The 15,926-nt window shown below is 32.6% G+C and overlaps 4 protein-coding genes across 11 annotated transcripts; 3 read left to right on the forward strand and 1 right to left on the reverse strand.

The window, feature by feature from the left end:
* The first annotated feature begins 31 nt into the window (after positions 1-31).
* On the forward strand, positions 32-3,295 carry LOC116339244 (angiotensin-converting enzyme-like). Of its 2 annotated transcripts, none has more exons than XM_031765015.1 (9): positions 32-393; positions 464-847; positions 931-1,253; positions 1,324-1,518; positions 1,591-1,846; positions 1,917-2,025; positions 2,085-2,659; positions 2,838-2,987; positions 3,057-3,295. In XM_031765015.1, the coding sequence occupies exons 1-9, from the start codon at positions 230-232 to the stop codon at positions 3,217-3,219; spliced, it is 2,319 nt and encodes a 772-aa protein (XP_031620875.1). In that variant the 5' UTR covers positions 32-229; the 3' UTR covers positions 3,220-3,295. The 2 variants fall into 2 exon arrangements, with proteins under 2 accessions (XP_031620875.1, XP_031620873.1); XM_031765013.1 differs by having other exon boundaries at positions 36-393; positions 928-1,253.
* Positions 3,296-3,673: 378 nt separating this feature from the next.
* LOC116339245 lies at positions 3,674-7,903 on the forward strand. 5 transcript variants are annotated; one of them, XM_031765016.1, is made up of 5 exons: positions 3,674-3,845; positions 5,725-5,882; positions 5,981-6,511; positions 6,583-7,298; positions 7,363-7,903. In XM_031765016.1, the coding sequence occupies exons 2-5, from the start codon at positions 5,819-5,821 to the stop codon at positions 7,471-7,473; spliced, it is 1,422 nt and encodes a 473-aa protein (XP_031620876.1). In that variant the 5' UTR covers positions 3,674-3,845; positions 5,725-5,818; the 3' UTR covers positions 7,474-7,903. The 5 variants fall into 5 exon arrangements, with proteins under 5 accessions (XP_031620876.1, XP_031620877.1, XP_031620881.1 ...); XM_031765017.1 differs by lacking the exon at positions 3,674-3,845 and adding an exon at positions 4,145-4,302; XM_031765021.1 differs by lacking the exon at positions 3,674-3,845 and adding an exon at positions 4,329-4,448.
* A 497-nt stretch (positions 7,904-8,400) lies between these two features.
* LOC116339219 lies at positions 8,401-10,646 on the forward strand. Of its 3 annotated transcripts, none has more exons than XM_031764971.1 (3): positions 8,401-8,806; positions 8,908-9,224; positions 10,080-10,646. In XM_031764971.1, the coding sequence occupies exons 1-3, from the start codon at positions 8,784-8,786 to the stop codon at positions 10,262-10,264; spliced, it is 525 nt and encodes a 174-aa protein (XP_031620831.1). In that variant the 5' UTR covers positions 8,401-8,783; the 3' UTR covers positions 10,265-10,646. The 3 variants fall into 3 exon arrangements, with proteins under 3 accessions (XP_031620831.1, XP_031620832.1, XP_031620830.1); XM_031764972.1 differs by lacking the exon at positions 10,080-10,646 and adding an exon at positions 9,316-9,553 and having other exon boundaries at positions 8,586-8,806; XM_031764970.1 differs by lacking the exon at positions 10,080-10,646 and having other exon boundaries at positions 8,611-8,806; positions 8,908-9,553.
* A 75-nt stretch (positions 10,647-10,721) lies between these two features.
* LOC116339319 (phospholipase A1-like) lies at positions 10,722-11,527 on the reverse strand. The gene is made up of 3 exons (XM_031765140.1): positions 11,168-11,527; positions 11,033-11,095; positions 10,722-10,984 (listed from the first exon to the last, which is right to left on the reverse strand). The coding sequence occupies exons 1-3, from the start codon at positions 11,430-11,432 to the stop codon at positions 10,722-10,724; spliced, it is 591 nt and encodes a 196-aa protein (XP_031621000.1). The 5' UTR covers positions 11,433-11,527.
* Between the last annotated feature and the right edge of the window lie 4,399 nt (positions 11,528-15,926).

Genomic DNA, 15,926 nt, shown 5'->3' on the forward strand with positions numbered 1-15,926 from the left:
AGAAAAGCCAGTGGCGAATTTTTCACTTACATTTGATAGATGGAAAACAGTGTTGTCATTATAAATAACGACGACGATGACGACGGTTGAACGCAAATCATTTGAGGCGAGAACATAAAAGGATGTACATTTGATAGACTCGGTTTAGTCAGCGCATGGAAATAAAGTTGGTTTAATTGTAGTGTCGGTTAGAACGTTCGTTATGTGGCAAATATACATGTGAATTAACATGGGAATATCAATATTTTTAATCATATTTCTGACTTTAACAACATCATGGCAACTGACAACATGCTCGAGACTGCAAAACAATTTTAACGACTGGTTCTATCGCCTAAACTCGGACTTGAATTCAATTTATCAAAAATCAGCCAATTTTGCATGGGATTTAAGGTGATTTACATTTTGATTTGAAGTGACCGTAGAAATAAAATATTTTCTTTGTTTTTACATTCTAAAATAGTGTGAATCCTACGCATAAAACGGCTGCAGAACTGCGACAATTCAATGCAAATAAATCGAAATGGAGAGATTCAAAATGTTTAGAAATTCAGGAGCTTATAACATTGGCCAACCAATATCCACTTACATCGACCATTTCGAATTTAACGATATTAAATACAAGTGCCCGATTACTTTGTGCTGGTCCGAAATTCAATGAAAAACAAACCGATCAACTAACGTTTTATTTACAGCAGATGCAAACAATTTTTACAACAACCGAAATTTGTTTGCCCCAACAATTCGATGTGTGTCTCAATTTGGATCGTATATGGGAATTCACATATGTATTACGAAATGGAGATCACATTGAACCATTGTGCTTGGATGCAGTGAAACCGAAAGTGTTAGTTCTTCTATTCTTCTATTTGCAAATTAGTTTCGAACATTCATTGTGAACCATTTTCTTTTATCTTTCTTCTTCAGAAGTCATGTGACAAAGTTAAATCTATACGATGGCAGCATTCAAAAAAATTATTATGTGAATGGCGTGTCGAAGATAACACAACAACAGGATCGAAAGGTTGAGAGAGAATTACGCGTAAATAATATGATTTGTTTGGGTGGCGAAGAAGAATTTGATCGTATAATGAGCGGTGATTTCATCGCTTTCAATCGTAGTGATTGTGCATTACGATTTAATGAAATATTTCGTTGGGCATGGGAAAGTTGGCGCACAGCTGTTGGTAATAAAATTGGAACAATCTACGGAAAAACCATTGATCTTATGAATATTGGTGCAAAAGCAAATGGTGACATATGAAATTGAGATGTTAATTTGGTACAACAATTGATGAGAATATATTTTTCTTTAAATCAAAGGATACAATGACATTGGTGAAGTGTGGCGCCAAGAGGTGGATTTGCCAAATTTATCTTCAGTAATTGATTGCTTGATGCAACAAATTAAACCCATTTATCAATTGTTACACGGCGTTTTAAGAAATGTTTTGTGGAATCGAATCCATAAGTTTGAGCCATTCAATAAAGAATCAACGATTCCAGCTCATATGCTAGGTAAAACTGAGATGTTAAGCAACCACAAATCTACATTTATTTTAACTCAATATTTTACTTTAAAAAAAATAGGTAGTTTATGGTCGCAAAACTGGCAAACTTATCAAAATCTTATTTTGCCATTTAATGAGTTCCAGTTGGATCAATCAATGAAGAATTTAAATTGGACTATTATCGATATGGTGAAGAAGGCTGATGATTTTTATCGCTCGCTTAGTCTACCACCAATGCCAGAGAAATTTTGGCAAAAATCCATCTTTGAGAAAAGTAAACAATTTCGAAATTGTCATGGGACAGCAGCGAATATGTTTGATTCGAACGATTACAGGTTATTTGGAATTCAAATATTATACAACTCAAGATAAGAATTGATTGATTCCTATTTTTTTTTTCGATAGAATGATTGTTTGTGCAGAACAAACAGTTCGTGATTTTGGTGTGATTGTCCATGAAATGGGTCACTTGCAGTACTTTATGGCTTATAAGAACCAGCCAACTGTTTTTCAGGTATTAAAACATAATAAAAAAAATTGTTGACGACAATAACCTGTCGTTATCCTGAATAGGATGGTAATGCTGCTATACAAGAGAGCATTGGCGATGCGATATTCCTTGGCATCATGACACCACATCATTTAAATCGCTTGAATTTGCTACCAGATAAATATCTTATGTCTAACAAGCCATCAGTGTTTACGGAATCGATGATGAGAATAATACATTCACGGCAGCAAAATCAAAGAAATAAAGCAGAAAATCTCAACGCTGATCACACTGACTTGAATGATGATTATATTACAGTTAATGGAAAACCTTATCCAAAATTATCAACTCTGAATCAACTGGAATCAGAGTATTCTGAATACGAATCGAAATTGACACGTGAAATAAATGACTTTGATTTGGCACTTTTATTGCATATGGCTTTGCATAAAATTCCTGCCATACCGTTCCAATACCTGATGGACGCATTTCGATGGCAACTTTTCAATGGAACAGTATCGATGAATGATGCAAATGCACTTTACTGGAACTTAGCACTCAATGAGCAGGGCATTCATCCACCGGACTGGAAAGATCGACATGAATACTTCGATCTTGGTGCCAAATTTCATATATCGGATAATACCCCATTTACACGGTAAATAATTTTTTTGATAACATTGATAGTGATACTGAACTCGATTCAAACTTCATAGTATTTCAACTAAATGTTAACATATGGTAGATTGATTGTATCAAATATAACACTCAAGCCATTTTGTTTCATGGTTTTTCATTTTAATTATTTATATTTTCTTCCATTTATTCAAATCCAGATATTTCCTAGCAAGTTTTATTCAAGCACAGATCTTTGAAGGGCTTTGTAAAGTGACAATTTTTGACACGGTAAAAACAAAAAAACCGTTGCCCATGCCTCTGCATCGATGCGATATTTACGGATCAAAACGGGCTGGAAAATTAATAAAGTATGAATTGTGTCAACAAACCATTAAATGAAATATTTAAAAAAAATTAAATTTATGTCAAAAAAACAGGAAAGCACTTCAATTGGGTAGCTCAAAACACTGGACCGAGATTTTATATATGCTTACTGGAAGCAGAGAAGTCAGAGCTGACGCCTTGCTTCTCTATTATAAGCCCTTAATTTCATGGTTGAATTCATTGGTCGAAGACTTCAATATTCCAATCGGTTGGTGAACATCTAAACAGTACATACAGTTTTGTTTAACGTAAAATTGTCAAATTTAATAATAAAAGTTAGCTACATGGGAAATTAGTTGGTTTTTTAATCATTTTGACATAATCCTCGTTTATATTTATTGATTTTTTTTTCTTCAAATTTTACAATCAAAACCGCTCTGGCCATTTGATGAAGTGATCTACATAAAGTAAAAAATTTGGCTATGATTTTGTGTAAAAATGGGGGGAAATGGTAAGATATGATTACATTCTAATCTGCTATATTTGTACAATGTGAAATTAAGATAAGAGATGTATTACTCATTTCAACGCCGTTTCAGTTTTTTTTTTAACTTATCAGCTGTTTAGTTTGTTATTATTACGTTATTGTTGTTTTGTGGCACACATTATTATCAGCAACGTGTGTTATCAGTCGATTTTGGATTTTGGTACGACATAGCTTCTCATTTGTTTTTGAATTTTGTTTATATTCGCGTCTTCTTCAGGCCAGTTCAAATTCACTCATCCCTCGATTTAAATTAAATTTTTGACACATCAATTATTACAGTCACTTCGGTTTATGAAAAAATTTGTTGTCGATTCCAGTAAACTCCAGTAAGGTTGTACTGCTTTTTTTTAGTAAGGTTGGTTGAAATCGTTCAAAATATTTTCACAAAACTGGATGGATCCCAGACTATCCAAAATATATATATATATATATATTCTATAATGCATTTAACGTAACACCGTGTAAAATCGTTGGTTTTTAGAATCACGTCTGGTGATCTTTTTTTTTCTTGGTAGAATAACCTTCACATTATTCAGTAATATTATTTTGGTGTTGTTTCGTATCATTCTCATAACGTGTCGCGGTTGCTAGTGGTGTATTGTATATTTCGAACATTCATTTGTCTGTGTGAATTCATTTGTCTGGAAGCTCTGATCTGAATATGAGGTCATGAAATTCGTCTGTCTTTTATTTGGCGTTCCAGTTGATGTATTCGCGTTGTCGATAAGATGTATTGTGTGCATATTTTTGCTGTTTTGAAATGTGCCGCACATCCATTTGTCGCGTATATATTGTAAAACTTTGATTAACAAGCAAGTGTTCAATTTCATTTATTTAACGTAGTGAGGCAAAAAATGTTATGGGATACAAAACAATTGGCTTATTTTATTGACGTTTAAATAATATATTGTATTTTTTATCATCATAATAAAGTTGCGCAAAATTTAAACAAATTCATGTAATATAACCGAAAAATCACACAAAATAAATAATGAATACTTTCAGATATCGATCGTTTTTAAATGTGTAAATTGTAACATTTGTTTTTATTTACTCTTCGAAAAACAATTTAAAAAAATGTTTCTTAATTACATTTTATTTTCGTACTTTGATTGTATCAGTTTAATGCCAAATGTGCGCAACTAAAAAGAAAAACCACTCAAATAGTATACAAAATTCGTCACCACATGCGCATTGCGCACTTTAACTTGTTTGCATTGTCTATTACTTCGTACTACAAATTTCAAAGATCATCGCTGAAAGTGAAAAAAAAAAAAAAACGTTTCGGGTGCAACGACCACAATAACGGCGTCACAAATAAATGATTATGATAAAAATAATTTTGTTTTCAACAACAATGCCACCGATTGTGGATATCGATCTGATAAAATTTATTATCACACTGTTATTGTCGTCACGTACAGCAGAGGTGCGATATACAATGAACGGTTTTTATAAATTCAAGTGTAAAGGAAACATGCATCGCAAAATTAATATTCACGATTCATGAGAAATTTTAATATCGAACCAGTAGCCCGAATCATTATAATATGACTCAAAAACTACACATACGCTAAAAAACGGAGCAAAAAATATCCCAATTAGCATAGCGCAAATTGCACGACTATATACTTTTAAAAACATTGTATTTTTCTGTAATATTTACAAATACTTTGCACTATCTTCAGTGAGACTTTCTCTCAAGTTACTACTACATAGGCTTGAATATTTTCAAAGAACCAGCGTAGTAACTTGTATTCGTAAAAACGGTTTTTCTGAATTTCTAAAGATATTCTCGCCAAAGACTTTTAATTATTCATTCGGTTTGGCTTTAGTTTTCGATATAAAGATTTTGTGGATAGCCGTTTTGGTTAAAACGTTAAAATATATCCAAATATTGTGAGTCAGAATTATTTACGAGCGTGTGAATTTGTCCGTGAAAGGAATTTTACTCCCCATAAGTCTGGGATGAATGAGAGTTATTGTACGAGTACATATGCGATAACAACGTTTATTACCTTAGAATGATAAAAACTCACTCACCTCGTCTGTTGACAGTTTTTTTGAGTTCATTTTTTTAAAAATCTCGGTTGCATTTCTATGAAGAACGCAATTATCACAATTACCTTGAAAACATTTGAGGAGCTTATAAATAGTGAACTCTGTGCGCATTTTATTTTGTTTGAGTATTCGAGTAAAATACGTTTCTTCTTCTTTTTTTATCGATTGAATAGATTCTTGACGCATATTGATGACCAACGTTAAATGACTGTACAAAATTAAAAGACTTTTCACATTGACAACATTGGTGCCGGCAATAGCATTGAAATGGATCATTTACTTCCATGCCATCGAGATGCATCACCTTTGAAAATATTCAAAAAAATCCACAGTAAGTATATGATTTAGTCCGAACAACGAATGAATACTCGATTCATATCTAATATTTTGAGTTTGCTTTGTTTGTTTTCGTTTATTTTGGTTATACAGAAATATGCGCATTAAAAAGCGTTATACCAGACACCAAGCTAGACGAGTTAAATGATGATTGTTTGGCGCATATATTTGAAATGCTTGAAAATATATACGATCTGTATAACATTGTGTGTACGTCCTCGAGATTTCAGAATGTGTTACCGCTCATTTCAAATCGCAAGTTTTCATTAACCGTCACAAATGTGACGGCAATTAATCTGAAGCATTTTCTTCAAACAATCGGAATACAAATAAGAAGTTTGTATGTTCCAATCAGTGAACGGAATCAAAGTTCAGTTGATATTATTGAATTTTTGGAAATGGTACAGAATTATTGTCCGAAACTTAAGAGTTTGACAATGAAAAAATGGTCACATTTGAACTTTAACCGTTTCAAACCATTGTTGAAACGTTTAAAAACGTTGAGTTTGGATGAATGCGATTATACTGAAATAAACGATTTGCTCAATCGACGATTTGTGATTGAACCATCATCATGGGTGGAACAACCATTTCCTTTGTCATCTTCATTGCAAACATCAAGTGGTATGTCCAAAAATTGCCTTTCTATTATTTTAAATAAATTGTATTCTTTTCTTTTGTGATTCTCCCCTTAGGTATGTCGGATTTAATAAGCTTAACCACATTGAAACTTCATCGTTGCAAAGGATTTCGTCCAGATTCGTTCCAAGAATTTCTTCAGCAGAATGGAAATCTCATCGAATTGTCACTATTTGCATTAGTCGATTTTAAGAACAGTGATGCTGATGAATATTTTTTTAATGGAATTGCACAGTATTTGCAAGACATTGAAACCATGAGTATTGATGTGAATACAACATCGCACATACAATTCATAGCTAAATTGCCAAAATTACGATGTCTTCGGTTGTTTGATTACTCCGTTTATAATGATCGTATTGTCGATTGCTTACTGAGAAAATTAGGTGATATCAAAAATATCGAAGAGCTAGATCTATATCATTGTAATTTGGGAATGCATTCGTATCGTGTCATTTCACAATTACATAAATTACATACACTGAAGCTTCGAAAAAACTTTTGGGTCACAGATCAACATCTTCAAACACTGAATTTAATGCCGTCACTTAAAACAGTTTGCTGTTTTGATAATATCATTTTAAGTGATGAAGGATTAATGTCTTTAGTTCGAATGTCACCCAATTTGACAAAACTCGATTGTTCATGGTGCTTTCAAGTAACAAATCGAACTATTCACGATATTCAACATTTATTTTGTCAAGAAAGTAGTCGCCCAAAATTGGATATTTTAGTTGGAGGCAGATCCAAAATCACTGAATCTGTATTGAACGTATGTATTGTTGAAGGCGTTTTCGTTGTTGTTGTTAAATTTTCATGCATTGTTTTATTTTCAGGATATATCTAGAGACCGCATTTCCATTATATTCGATCCCAATATGCCAATCACCTGCATCATTCAGAATAGCTTTTGTCTCAATTGCACATCAAAAGCAACAATGGAATAAAATATAATTCCGTGGGAAGGATTTTTTTTATTTTTCTATAAATTTCTTTGTAGTAGTACTTAATATTTTATCGCTAATGATGTAAAGTTAAGGGAAATAAATTCTCGTAAGGAGAATAAATTTTCACTTGCTGATAATTAAATATTTTTCCTAATAAAATAAATTGACAAGCTGTATTATATTTTTTATCATTTCTTATTGTAGTGCTACAAGAGGTGTAATGCGCTCAATAAGCGTAATGCTTTGTTTGCCGAACTTCGTATAGACAGTGCCATCTATATATAGAATGGGATATTATTTCACAAGTTTGAGAATGAGCGCATATGTTATTCCAAAAATTGTTGAAAAATAATTTAATAAATTGTTTCATTTTTTTGTTTTGAAAGTGAAGTTAGCACAATTAGCATTAGATAATTTCTATTTAAAAAAAAAAACATAAATTTATATGCGTTTTAATTTAACTTAAAAAGCCTCGGGTGTAGAGTGTGTAGATCTTGTAGAAATGATTTTGTTAAAATCTCCATACGTAAACTCATAAGAGTGAGTGTGACATTTGACAGATAGATACAAAACGTAATGTTATTGTTCTCTTACATACTTGTCATACACTCGTGCGAATTATTCTGCTCTGTTAAGCTCGTTTATTCCGTTCATTTATTTTATTTATATTCTTAATCTGGCAATCACATCGCAAAATTGCGTTAAAATGGCAGATTCTATTAACAGTTTTATTGATCTTGACACCGGCTGTATAAAATATCCTGATGGAGACTTTACTTTTATATTAAACTTTATTCTGTTTAGTTCGCCAAAAGATAGAGTGAGGGCGTTAGTGTGACAGATTTCATATAAAAAAGCTACTGTATTAGAGATCTTAGTGCTACTTATCATCTCAATATTTGTTCGCGCCCAAAATGAATAATCGAAGTATTAGCGATAAGAGCATTCAAAAATATATTTTGTGCCTATATTGTTTAGATTTTTGAGAACAAAAGAAACCAATTCCTTTTGTTCAGCTATCAGTTAAAATTAAGACGCAGTATTTCACCATGCAGATTCCACGTGCACTATTAACATTCAAATTCGTTATCAAAAACGCTCTTTAGACTTTAAATTCTTGTTTGAAATCAAATAAATAGTTCCATAACTGTCGGTGAGTTTGTGACTATTATTCGAACTTGTGATACGTTTGGTACGACTTTGGCATTCAAGTTTTCATAAGTGTTAGAAATTTAATTTTTTTAGCAAAATCAATAAAGTGAAGAATATTATAACGTAAGCAATTCTAACATCGTTATAATAACAAAGAAATGGAATCACAATCGCAAGCAAGGTGAAATACAAAACTATATAGAATTTGTTTTAAATAACGCAAAAAGGCAACATTTTCTTTCAATAATGAACTGATTTTTCATTTGATTTTTTGTCATTAAGTGAACGTGATGGAGCAGAAGGCAATAAAACAATCGTTGTATTTGGAGTAAATCCAAAAATTATGCATATACTTGTTAGTCTCCTCAGTAATGATGGGAATTTAGAAGTCATAATTACGGATGATGATTATCCTATCATAGTGAATCCAAAAGATCCATCATGGAGACCCAACCCAAAGTATATTCTTTGTCATGCATACCAGCCAGATCGTATTGAATCATTTTTAGCAAGTCTTCACGGATCATTTCGATTCGTAGTGGCATTTGATTATGGCAGTCTCTTTCGCGAAAGTTTCGGGTTTATGCTTCATTATTTAGGTAAAAAAGTGGCCCAATGGCCAATCAATGATCTTAAAACAATTGCAATGGACATCCCATATGATGAATCTGGATTCGATTACCATGTCAGGTATATGCAGAAATGTGTTACTGATGCTGTTGGTTTAGTTGAATTTGAGATAAGAGGCATGCAAAAAATTGTAAAAAGCGGACCAATAAGTGAAATGCCCGACCTACTGAGGGAATTGGCAGCCATTCAATCAATCGTTGATGAATGATTTAACTTTGACTTTGAATTCTGATCAAAATACAATCAATCAAATCGAAACTTGGAATTAAAATAAAACTGTTTCAGAAATTGTCGTGAATATTTGTTTCTTTTCATGAACTCTTTTTAGCACTACATGAAATGTAGGGCTATTGCATTGGGTTTGTTTCTTTTTTTCTCCTTCTCTTCCAAAAGTTGTCCACCTCCATAGCTCTTGTCTGCGATGGCGGATTTGGCTCAAATTTTGACTGATGATTTGTCATAAAGCCATCATGGCTAACATTCTATTTTGGACCAACTTGGACCACTCCATCTTGGATGATTTAACACGGCTTAACTCAATTTCGATAATGTTACAGTCGACGTGGGTATTAAACGAAAGGTCTTGACCTATAGATCAACATAGTCGCCATCAGTGCTGTGCTCCGCACACAGCGGGACGACCAGATCGATTGTTCGTATCGCATTGTATTTGGTTTTGGTTTCTCGCTCGTTCGTAGTATTGGTGTGTGTGTGTGTGCGGTTTCGCAAGACTGTGCATGTTTGCAGTGGTCGGTCGAACTATACGTTCGCACTTCGCACTCCTATTTCTTTTTTTTATTAATTAATACAATAAATTTTTGTAGAAAATACCATTCAAATGATGGGAGCGAGAGCAAGACAAACAAACAGAAGAAGAAAAAAAACATTACAACAAACGGATATGACTTCCATAATAAAAGCAACGCGTTATCAGTATTTACCAGCATTTCGCGGAACACAGAAAAAAAACTATGGGAATAATGCAATACCAAATAATCATAAACTGTAATAAAACCAAAAGTAGAAATGAACAAACGAGTTATATGATTGCAAAACACAAATGAATTATTCGAGAAATGCCACGCAAACAAAAAATAAAGCGAACAAAAAAAATCCAACTCACGCAGCCCCCAGAACATTTTGAACATTAGCAGCGATTTTAATAACGAGCCCGAAAAAACACACACCATATTATCTTTGGCGTATTAGTTGTGATTCGTTTGCTTCCCCATTTGAAGCAGGCGCGCGATTGTTCGCTCCCAAATAAATAGCGAAACATGTGCGTACAGTCGTTCCCTTGGCATTCATAAATAAACGGGTTTGCTGTTGTTAATTTTGATTTAGAATCACACCACGAAATGGAGAAAACAACAAAGAATTTCATGAGAGAATTGCACATCTAAACGAATCGGACGAATGGTTCAGTAAATGAGCGCATTCGCCAAACAAAATCGATTTTATTTCAATTATAACGTTGACAATATTAAAAATACTAAACTAGCAATTATGTCAAGCAATTGTAGCTCTTGTGGCTCTTGTGGCTCTTGTGGCTCTTGTGGCTCTTGTGTGTGTCCCTCACAATTGCTTACCTTTACTGTCGAAATTGATGTTATTCCGGGTATTCTCGGCTGTGGCTTGGGGCCAAAGTAAAAATGTTCTGTTTTGCATCCTGAAGTCTCTAACTCCTTTATACTCGAACAGTGCAGTCCCTTGACTCGCGTGTCCGCTGCTGTATACTCTGCATACATATGGGAACAGATGAAATCATATTTTTTACAATGTGGGTGATTTCTGCCGCCGTTCAAATAGTAATCCACGTCTCCTATGGCCCTGTATATCCCTATTGAAAATTTAAAAAAAAGTTTAAGTTGACAAAGTAATATTTTTTGAAAGTAGTGAACGATTTTACCTTATGTTCCACCGTTGGTATGGATGATTTCCACCCAATCGGCATCGTCTGAACAAATTCGATTCTTACACGGTTTGTCAAACAATGACAATGCAGGATCTAATCCTGTCAACCAAGATAATGTGATGTTCTTGGACTGAAGGTGTATGGCCGAAAAACCCACTATATGCGCTCCTAAGCTGTGTCCTACCAATTGAATGTTATTTAATGTGATTAAGTTATCTTTTGCTGCGTTTTCTATAAACATCCCCACAGCTTCTCCAACCATTTTGGTGTGAGCTGCTGCTCTTGAATAATTCAATGTGATAGCACCTTTTCCCCAATCCACGCCTATGATGTTCAATTTTTTTGTCGGGTCTTTTAAAAGCACTGAAATTTAGAATTAATTAAAAAATGTGAAAGATTATATTTATTATTGTAAAAAATTGATATTTACATCTGACAAAATCTGGAGTGAAAAATTTTGTCGACAAAAAACCATGGATGGCAAAAATTGTTTCATATTTACTATTGAAACTAGTAAAATTCAATTTTGGAACCTCATTGTATCTTGAACGATACCATCTAGGATCGTCTGCAGATATTATATAAAACTTGATGTCATCGTATTTAAATTCAAATGGTTTTGAATACCAGACAAAACACAAAATTAAAAGCAGTACCACTTTCATTCTATAGTGCGAAATAGAAGTCAATGATGATTATAAATCATCTCATGCGATTTTATAGATGACGAAAAATGCTGATCAATACTTTAAAGCTTTTTTGTTGTTTGAGGCATGAGATGATTATAATATATCACCACTAGCTCTGCAAGCTCTCATTCGATTGGGTTCTATATGTTTTTTTTTATTTAGATGATAAAAAATATTTTCTACCGAGTATGATGAAGTCCAATGCAAGATGCAACCCACGTCTATATATAACTTTATTCGTTGATAATAAAGTGTGAATGCCTAATAAACAGGTCAACAAGCTCACATGCGCATATTGTAGCACACAACTTTGTACCGAACTTGGACGACATGAGCTTACATTTTTTGTCAATTATGCACAAATTGTTGCTTTTCGAGCATCACTTGTTATCATTTTTTTGCTCGATGAACTATAATATTTGATCAGTTTACGAACAGATGAAATGAATTTGTTTTGTAAAATGGTGATTAAAAGAAACTTACATTTTTTTTCTGTTGAACCGAAGCGAGAAGTGATCGTTCATTGCTGAGCAATGCAATTTTAAGAAGAAACAAGAATCGCCATTCAAATCATTTTTTCTTCAATTAATATTGCTGATTTTATTTAAATTTCACTCAGTGATGAAACGACACAGATTGGATCCAATAAACAACATTTAAGCAAAATGTTTTCCGAAATTCATCGTTTGCATGCATCGTTTTTTATTTATTTTCAACATTTACATTTCATTCAAATTTTAAACAAACGTTGTTTCTTGTAGACACTTTTGTCAAATCATCACGTTCTTAAATTTCTTGTAAAACGTCCCAAATTAGGCGTCTGCTTATTATTTCTTCAGTCCACATACTGGATATATTTGAAAAATATATTCAATTTCTTGAATAACTTATATTTTTGTGTGTTGAAAACGTAAATGAAACTATTCAAATGACACTTGCTGATTCAGTCTTTTTTTCATCGATACATTAACTCATCAGGTTTGAAGACATTCCGAGGGAAAAAATGTACTTTTAATACAAACATTTCAATTTTTGCAAAACAAACAGATTGTGATGAATGCAAGTGAAAAAACTTGAATGACAGAATGCCGATTTCACATCTTAGTTTTTCTTTATCAAAAATTGTGTTAACTTATTTGTGTCATTTATTTTACACAAAAGAGATTTTTCGAAATTGATGAATTACTTTGAGTTTTGCATTGTAAATTTTCTTTGAGTTTGTTTGTTAAGATTCTTGTCGTACACTTATTATCATAGTTTATGTTATGATGAACAAAAACTGAAAAACAAATTATAAACTTTTCTTTCTATCTCTCTTCCTCCATTGATGCACACTGATTCCATTTAAAATTTACATTAATAACTAATTCGAATGATTCGCACCGTTACGAGCTACGACCATTCATTATGTATGAAGAGATTCTTGAAAAGAATCTAATCATTTTGAATGAGATTTCACGAATCAGTGATAGGTTCGAATCAGTCATAAGCCCCTTGTCAAAACTAAGTCATGTGCACTATTCTACTACTATTTGAAATATATGGAATTATCTGGAATTATTTTTGTACTAGATGGAATTATATGAATTACGATGTAATAGTGGTTTCCCCCATGATTTTCTATTATCTTATCTCAAGATAATGAAGATGATGAAACAAAATTGATGGTAAATATACAAACAAAATAAATTTTCGGATCAATTTCTGAATAAAATTTAAAGTCCCACAAATGTTATTAAATCTGATTATAAATAAGAGAATGTGTGTATGCGATCGTTGCGTTTATTTGTAATTTATTAATTATTTTTCGATTATAAATTCAAAATATTTTTGTTGGCATATATAGTGAGCAAAAATCCATTTTTCCTAAGTTGAAGTAATGTAACGCCGTCATACAAAAACCAAATCAACAACTGTTTCTCAGAGCAGTAAATCGGATACTTTTCTCCTTCAGTTCCTCATAGCTCTTCTCCTGACATATATTCCTAATTTTTATATGGTGTTGATGGTGTTGCATTTGAATAAAACCTCAGGAGAAGACGAACATTCATTTTCGAGCATATATTTGTTAAGATACTCATCGAAAATGTTTTGTGAAAAATTAAAATGCCACACTTTCACCGGCATTCAAAATCACCGGCAATAGTACACATTCAGAAGGACGCAGCAACATTTCAGCACTATTATGAAGAGCATACACTCTGCTTGCTAATTCCATTGGGTTCACGCTATAGTATCAAAAATTATTTGTATCGCAAAAATAACATCATATTCAGTTTTCTCGTGCCAATAAACCCTTTTTCTTGTATGTAAAGTCCAATTGCTATCCTCATCGAGAGACAAAGATATATCAATGTCCTTAATTGGGAGTATTTATAATCAAATAAAAGACCTCTGACGAGGTAAAGAGCGAGTGACGAAACCAAAATGTGAAACACAAAATTTCTGATATCAAAAGAAACTATGGAGTCTTTATCGAGAAAATATCCGTTATGTATCCGGCCAGACGGTAAAATTTTGAGTTTTGGCCGATTTGGCCGATTTGGCCGATTTGGCCACCACAAATTGAAATTTTTAAGTCGCAATCGGCACCATTCGAAAGCTTACTTTAAGTTCTTTCCAACGAATATGCATAAGTCCTGGTCATATCAAGTTTAGGTGCCACAGCGATTGTTTGAAAAAATGGCCATTTTTGGCCATATTTTCGCTATCAAATTCATATCTCGAAAACAAGAATTTTCTGGGCACTATTTTGTAGCTCACGCTTGGGCCTTAAATCGGTTTTTGGCCAATTTGGCCATTCCAAATCGACATTTTTGGACAGAAATTGGCGTCATTCGATGGCCAATTCGAAAAGTGCCGGAACAAAAAAGTTTAATCATAGAAAGTTTCAAAAAGATCAGAATCGACTACGCAAAATCTCGGACAGATAGGCATTTTGATATTTCATAGAGATTCATATGACATTTTTAAAATAATAAATTTTTTGAACGGATTCATCGATTTCGACGTTTGAGGTATCGTTGGAAAGGTCTAGAATCAGAATATCGATGTTTCAGGGGCAATGACCTCATTTAGTGCCATCTATGGCCGTGGAACTGAATTTTGACCCTTTTCTTGAAAGGATCATATTTTGAAGACATGCACACACAAAACAGTAGTAGTGGAATTGTTCAAATGTATTGGTATATTGCAAATTTACCAATAAATGTTAAAATATCTATTGGTATTTTCATACAAGCATCACTACAGCAACGCACGAAGCCTGATCATGCCCGTAACTAACAACACCTCTAATACGTATTCCGACTACTAATCGAAGTATTTGACAATATGGCCGTCACGGTTTGGCAAAATCATAATGAATCGATTAAACTGCGTTAAACTCTTAAAATAAAACAGTAGAAATAAATGGAATTTAATCTTTTACATTTTTGAAAATAAAACATCTTTTGTTTTTTAATTTTGTGATTAAATAATTATTAAAACGAAAGTGAGATTATGTCAACCACTTCATTTTTTATTAATTTAATATTTTTGAATATTGTGCAGTAAATCTCACGAAACCACCGGAAACTACAAAACAAAACAAAGCATTTATATTTTTAAAAATGTAAAAAATTAAAATATTTCTATTTTCACTGCTTCAATGATTATTTAATCGGTTTATCACGATTGTGACACAAAACAATAAAAACAAAACAAAGTCAACCAATTCATTTTTTTCATGTGTTTAATTTATGGCAGTTTTTGCGAAAAGATCTGATACTGTTGCATTCATAAAAGTAAATCACGAAATATTTTAAATGTGATAGAAAAATGCGTGTTTTAAATTTCTGAAGTGAGTTTTTATTGATTGGTTTTATTTTTTTAACAAACTACTGCGTATATACTGTATCATATTTGTATGTCTTTGTATAAAATAAAAAATAATCAGAACTTCAATAAAACTAAACGGTTAATTAATTTAATTTTTAAAGTAATATGTTTATTTCTCTCTGAAGGAAAAACGATTGGAGAAGGGTCAATATTCTCTACGTTTAAAAATTCAAACTATATTTTGATGA

This window comes from Contarinia nasturtii, unplaced genomic scaffold (assembly GCF_009176525.2).
Source record: "Contarinia nasturtii isolate CC-2019 unplaced genomic scaffold, AAFC_CNas_1.1 Cnas_scaffold_493, whole genome shotgun sequence".
NCBI lineage: Eukaryota > Metazoa > Arthropoda > Insecta > Diptera > Cecidomyiidae > Contarinia > Contarinia nasturtii.

Bases quoted from the DNA above. Each gene is read 5' to 3' on its own strand.
- LOC116339244 (XM_031765013.1), top strand. From the start codon at position 230: ATGGGAATATCAATATTTTTAATCATATTTCTGACTTTAACAACATCA. The intron at 1,519-1,590 runs GTAAAACTGAGA...TAAAAAAAATAG, and splicing joins GATTCCAGCTCATATGCTAG to GTAGTTTATGGTCGCAAAAC. The intron at 1,847-1,916 runs GTTATTTGGAAT...TTTTTTCGATAG, and splicing joins TTTGATTCGAACGATTACAG to AATGATTGTTTGTGCAGAAC.
- LOC116339245 (XM_031765016.1), top strand. From the start codon at position 5,819: ATGGATCATTTACTTCCATGCCATCGAGATGCATCACCTTTGAAAATA. The intron at 5,883-5,980 runs GTAAGTATATGA...TTGGTTATACAG, and splicing joins AATATTCAAAAAAATCCACA to AAATATGCGCATTAAAAAGC. The intron at 6,512-6,582 runs GTATGTCCAAAA...TTCTCCCCTTAG, and splicing joins TTCATTGCAAACATCAAGTG to GTATGTCGGATTTAATAAGC.
- LOC116339219 (XM_031764970.1), top strand. From the start codon at position 8,784: ATGGAATCACAATCGCAAGCAAG. The intron at 8,807-8,907 runs GTGAAATACAAA...TTTGTCATTAAG, and splicing joins GAATCACAATCGCAAGCAAG to TGAACGTGATGGAGCAGAAG.
- LOC116339319 (XM_031765140.1), bottom strand. From the start codon at position 11,432: ATGGTTGGAGAAGCTGTGGGGATGTTTATAGAAAACGCAGCAAAAGAT. The intron at 11,096-11,167 runs AAGGTAAAATCG...AATTTTCAATAG, and splicing joins CCATACCAACGGTGGAACAT to GGATATACAGGGCCATAGGA. The intron at 10,985-11,032 runs GTAAAAAATATG...CAGAGTATACAG, and splicing joins CGGCAGAAATCACCCACATT to CAGCGGACACGCGAGTCAAG.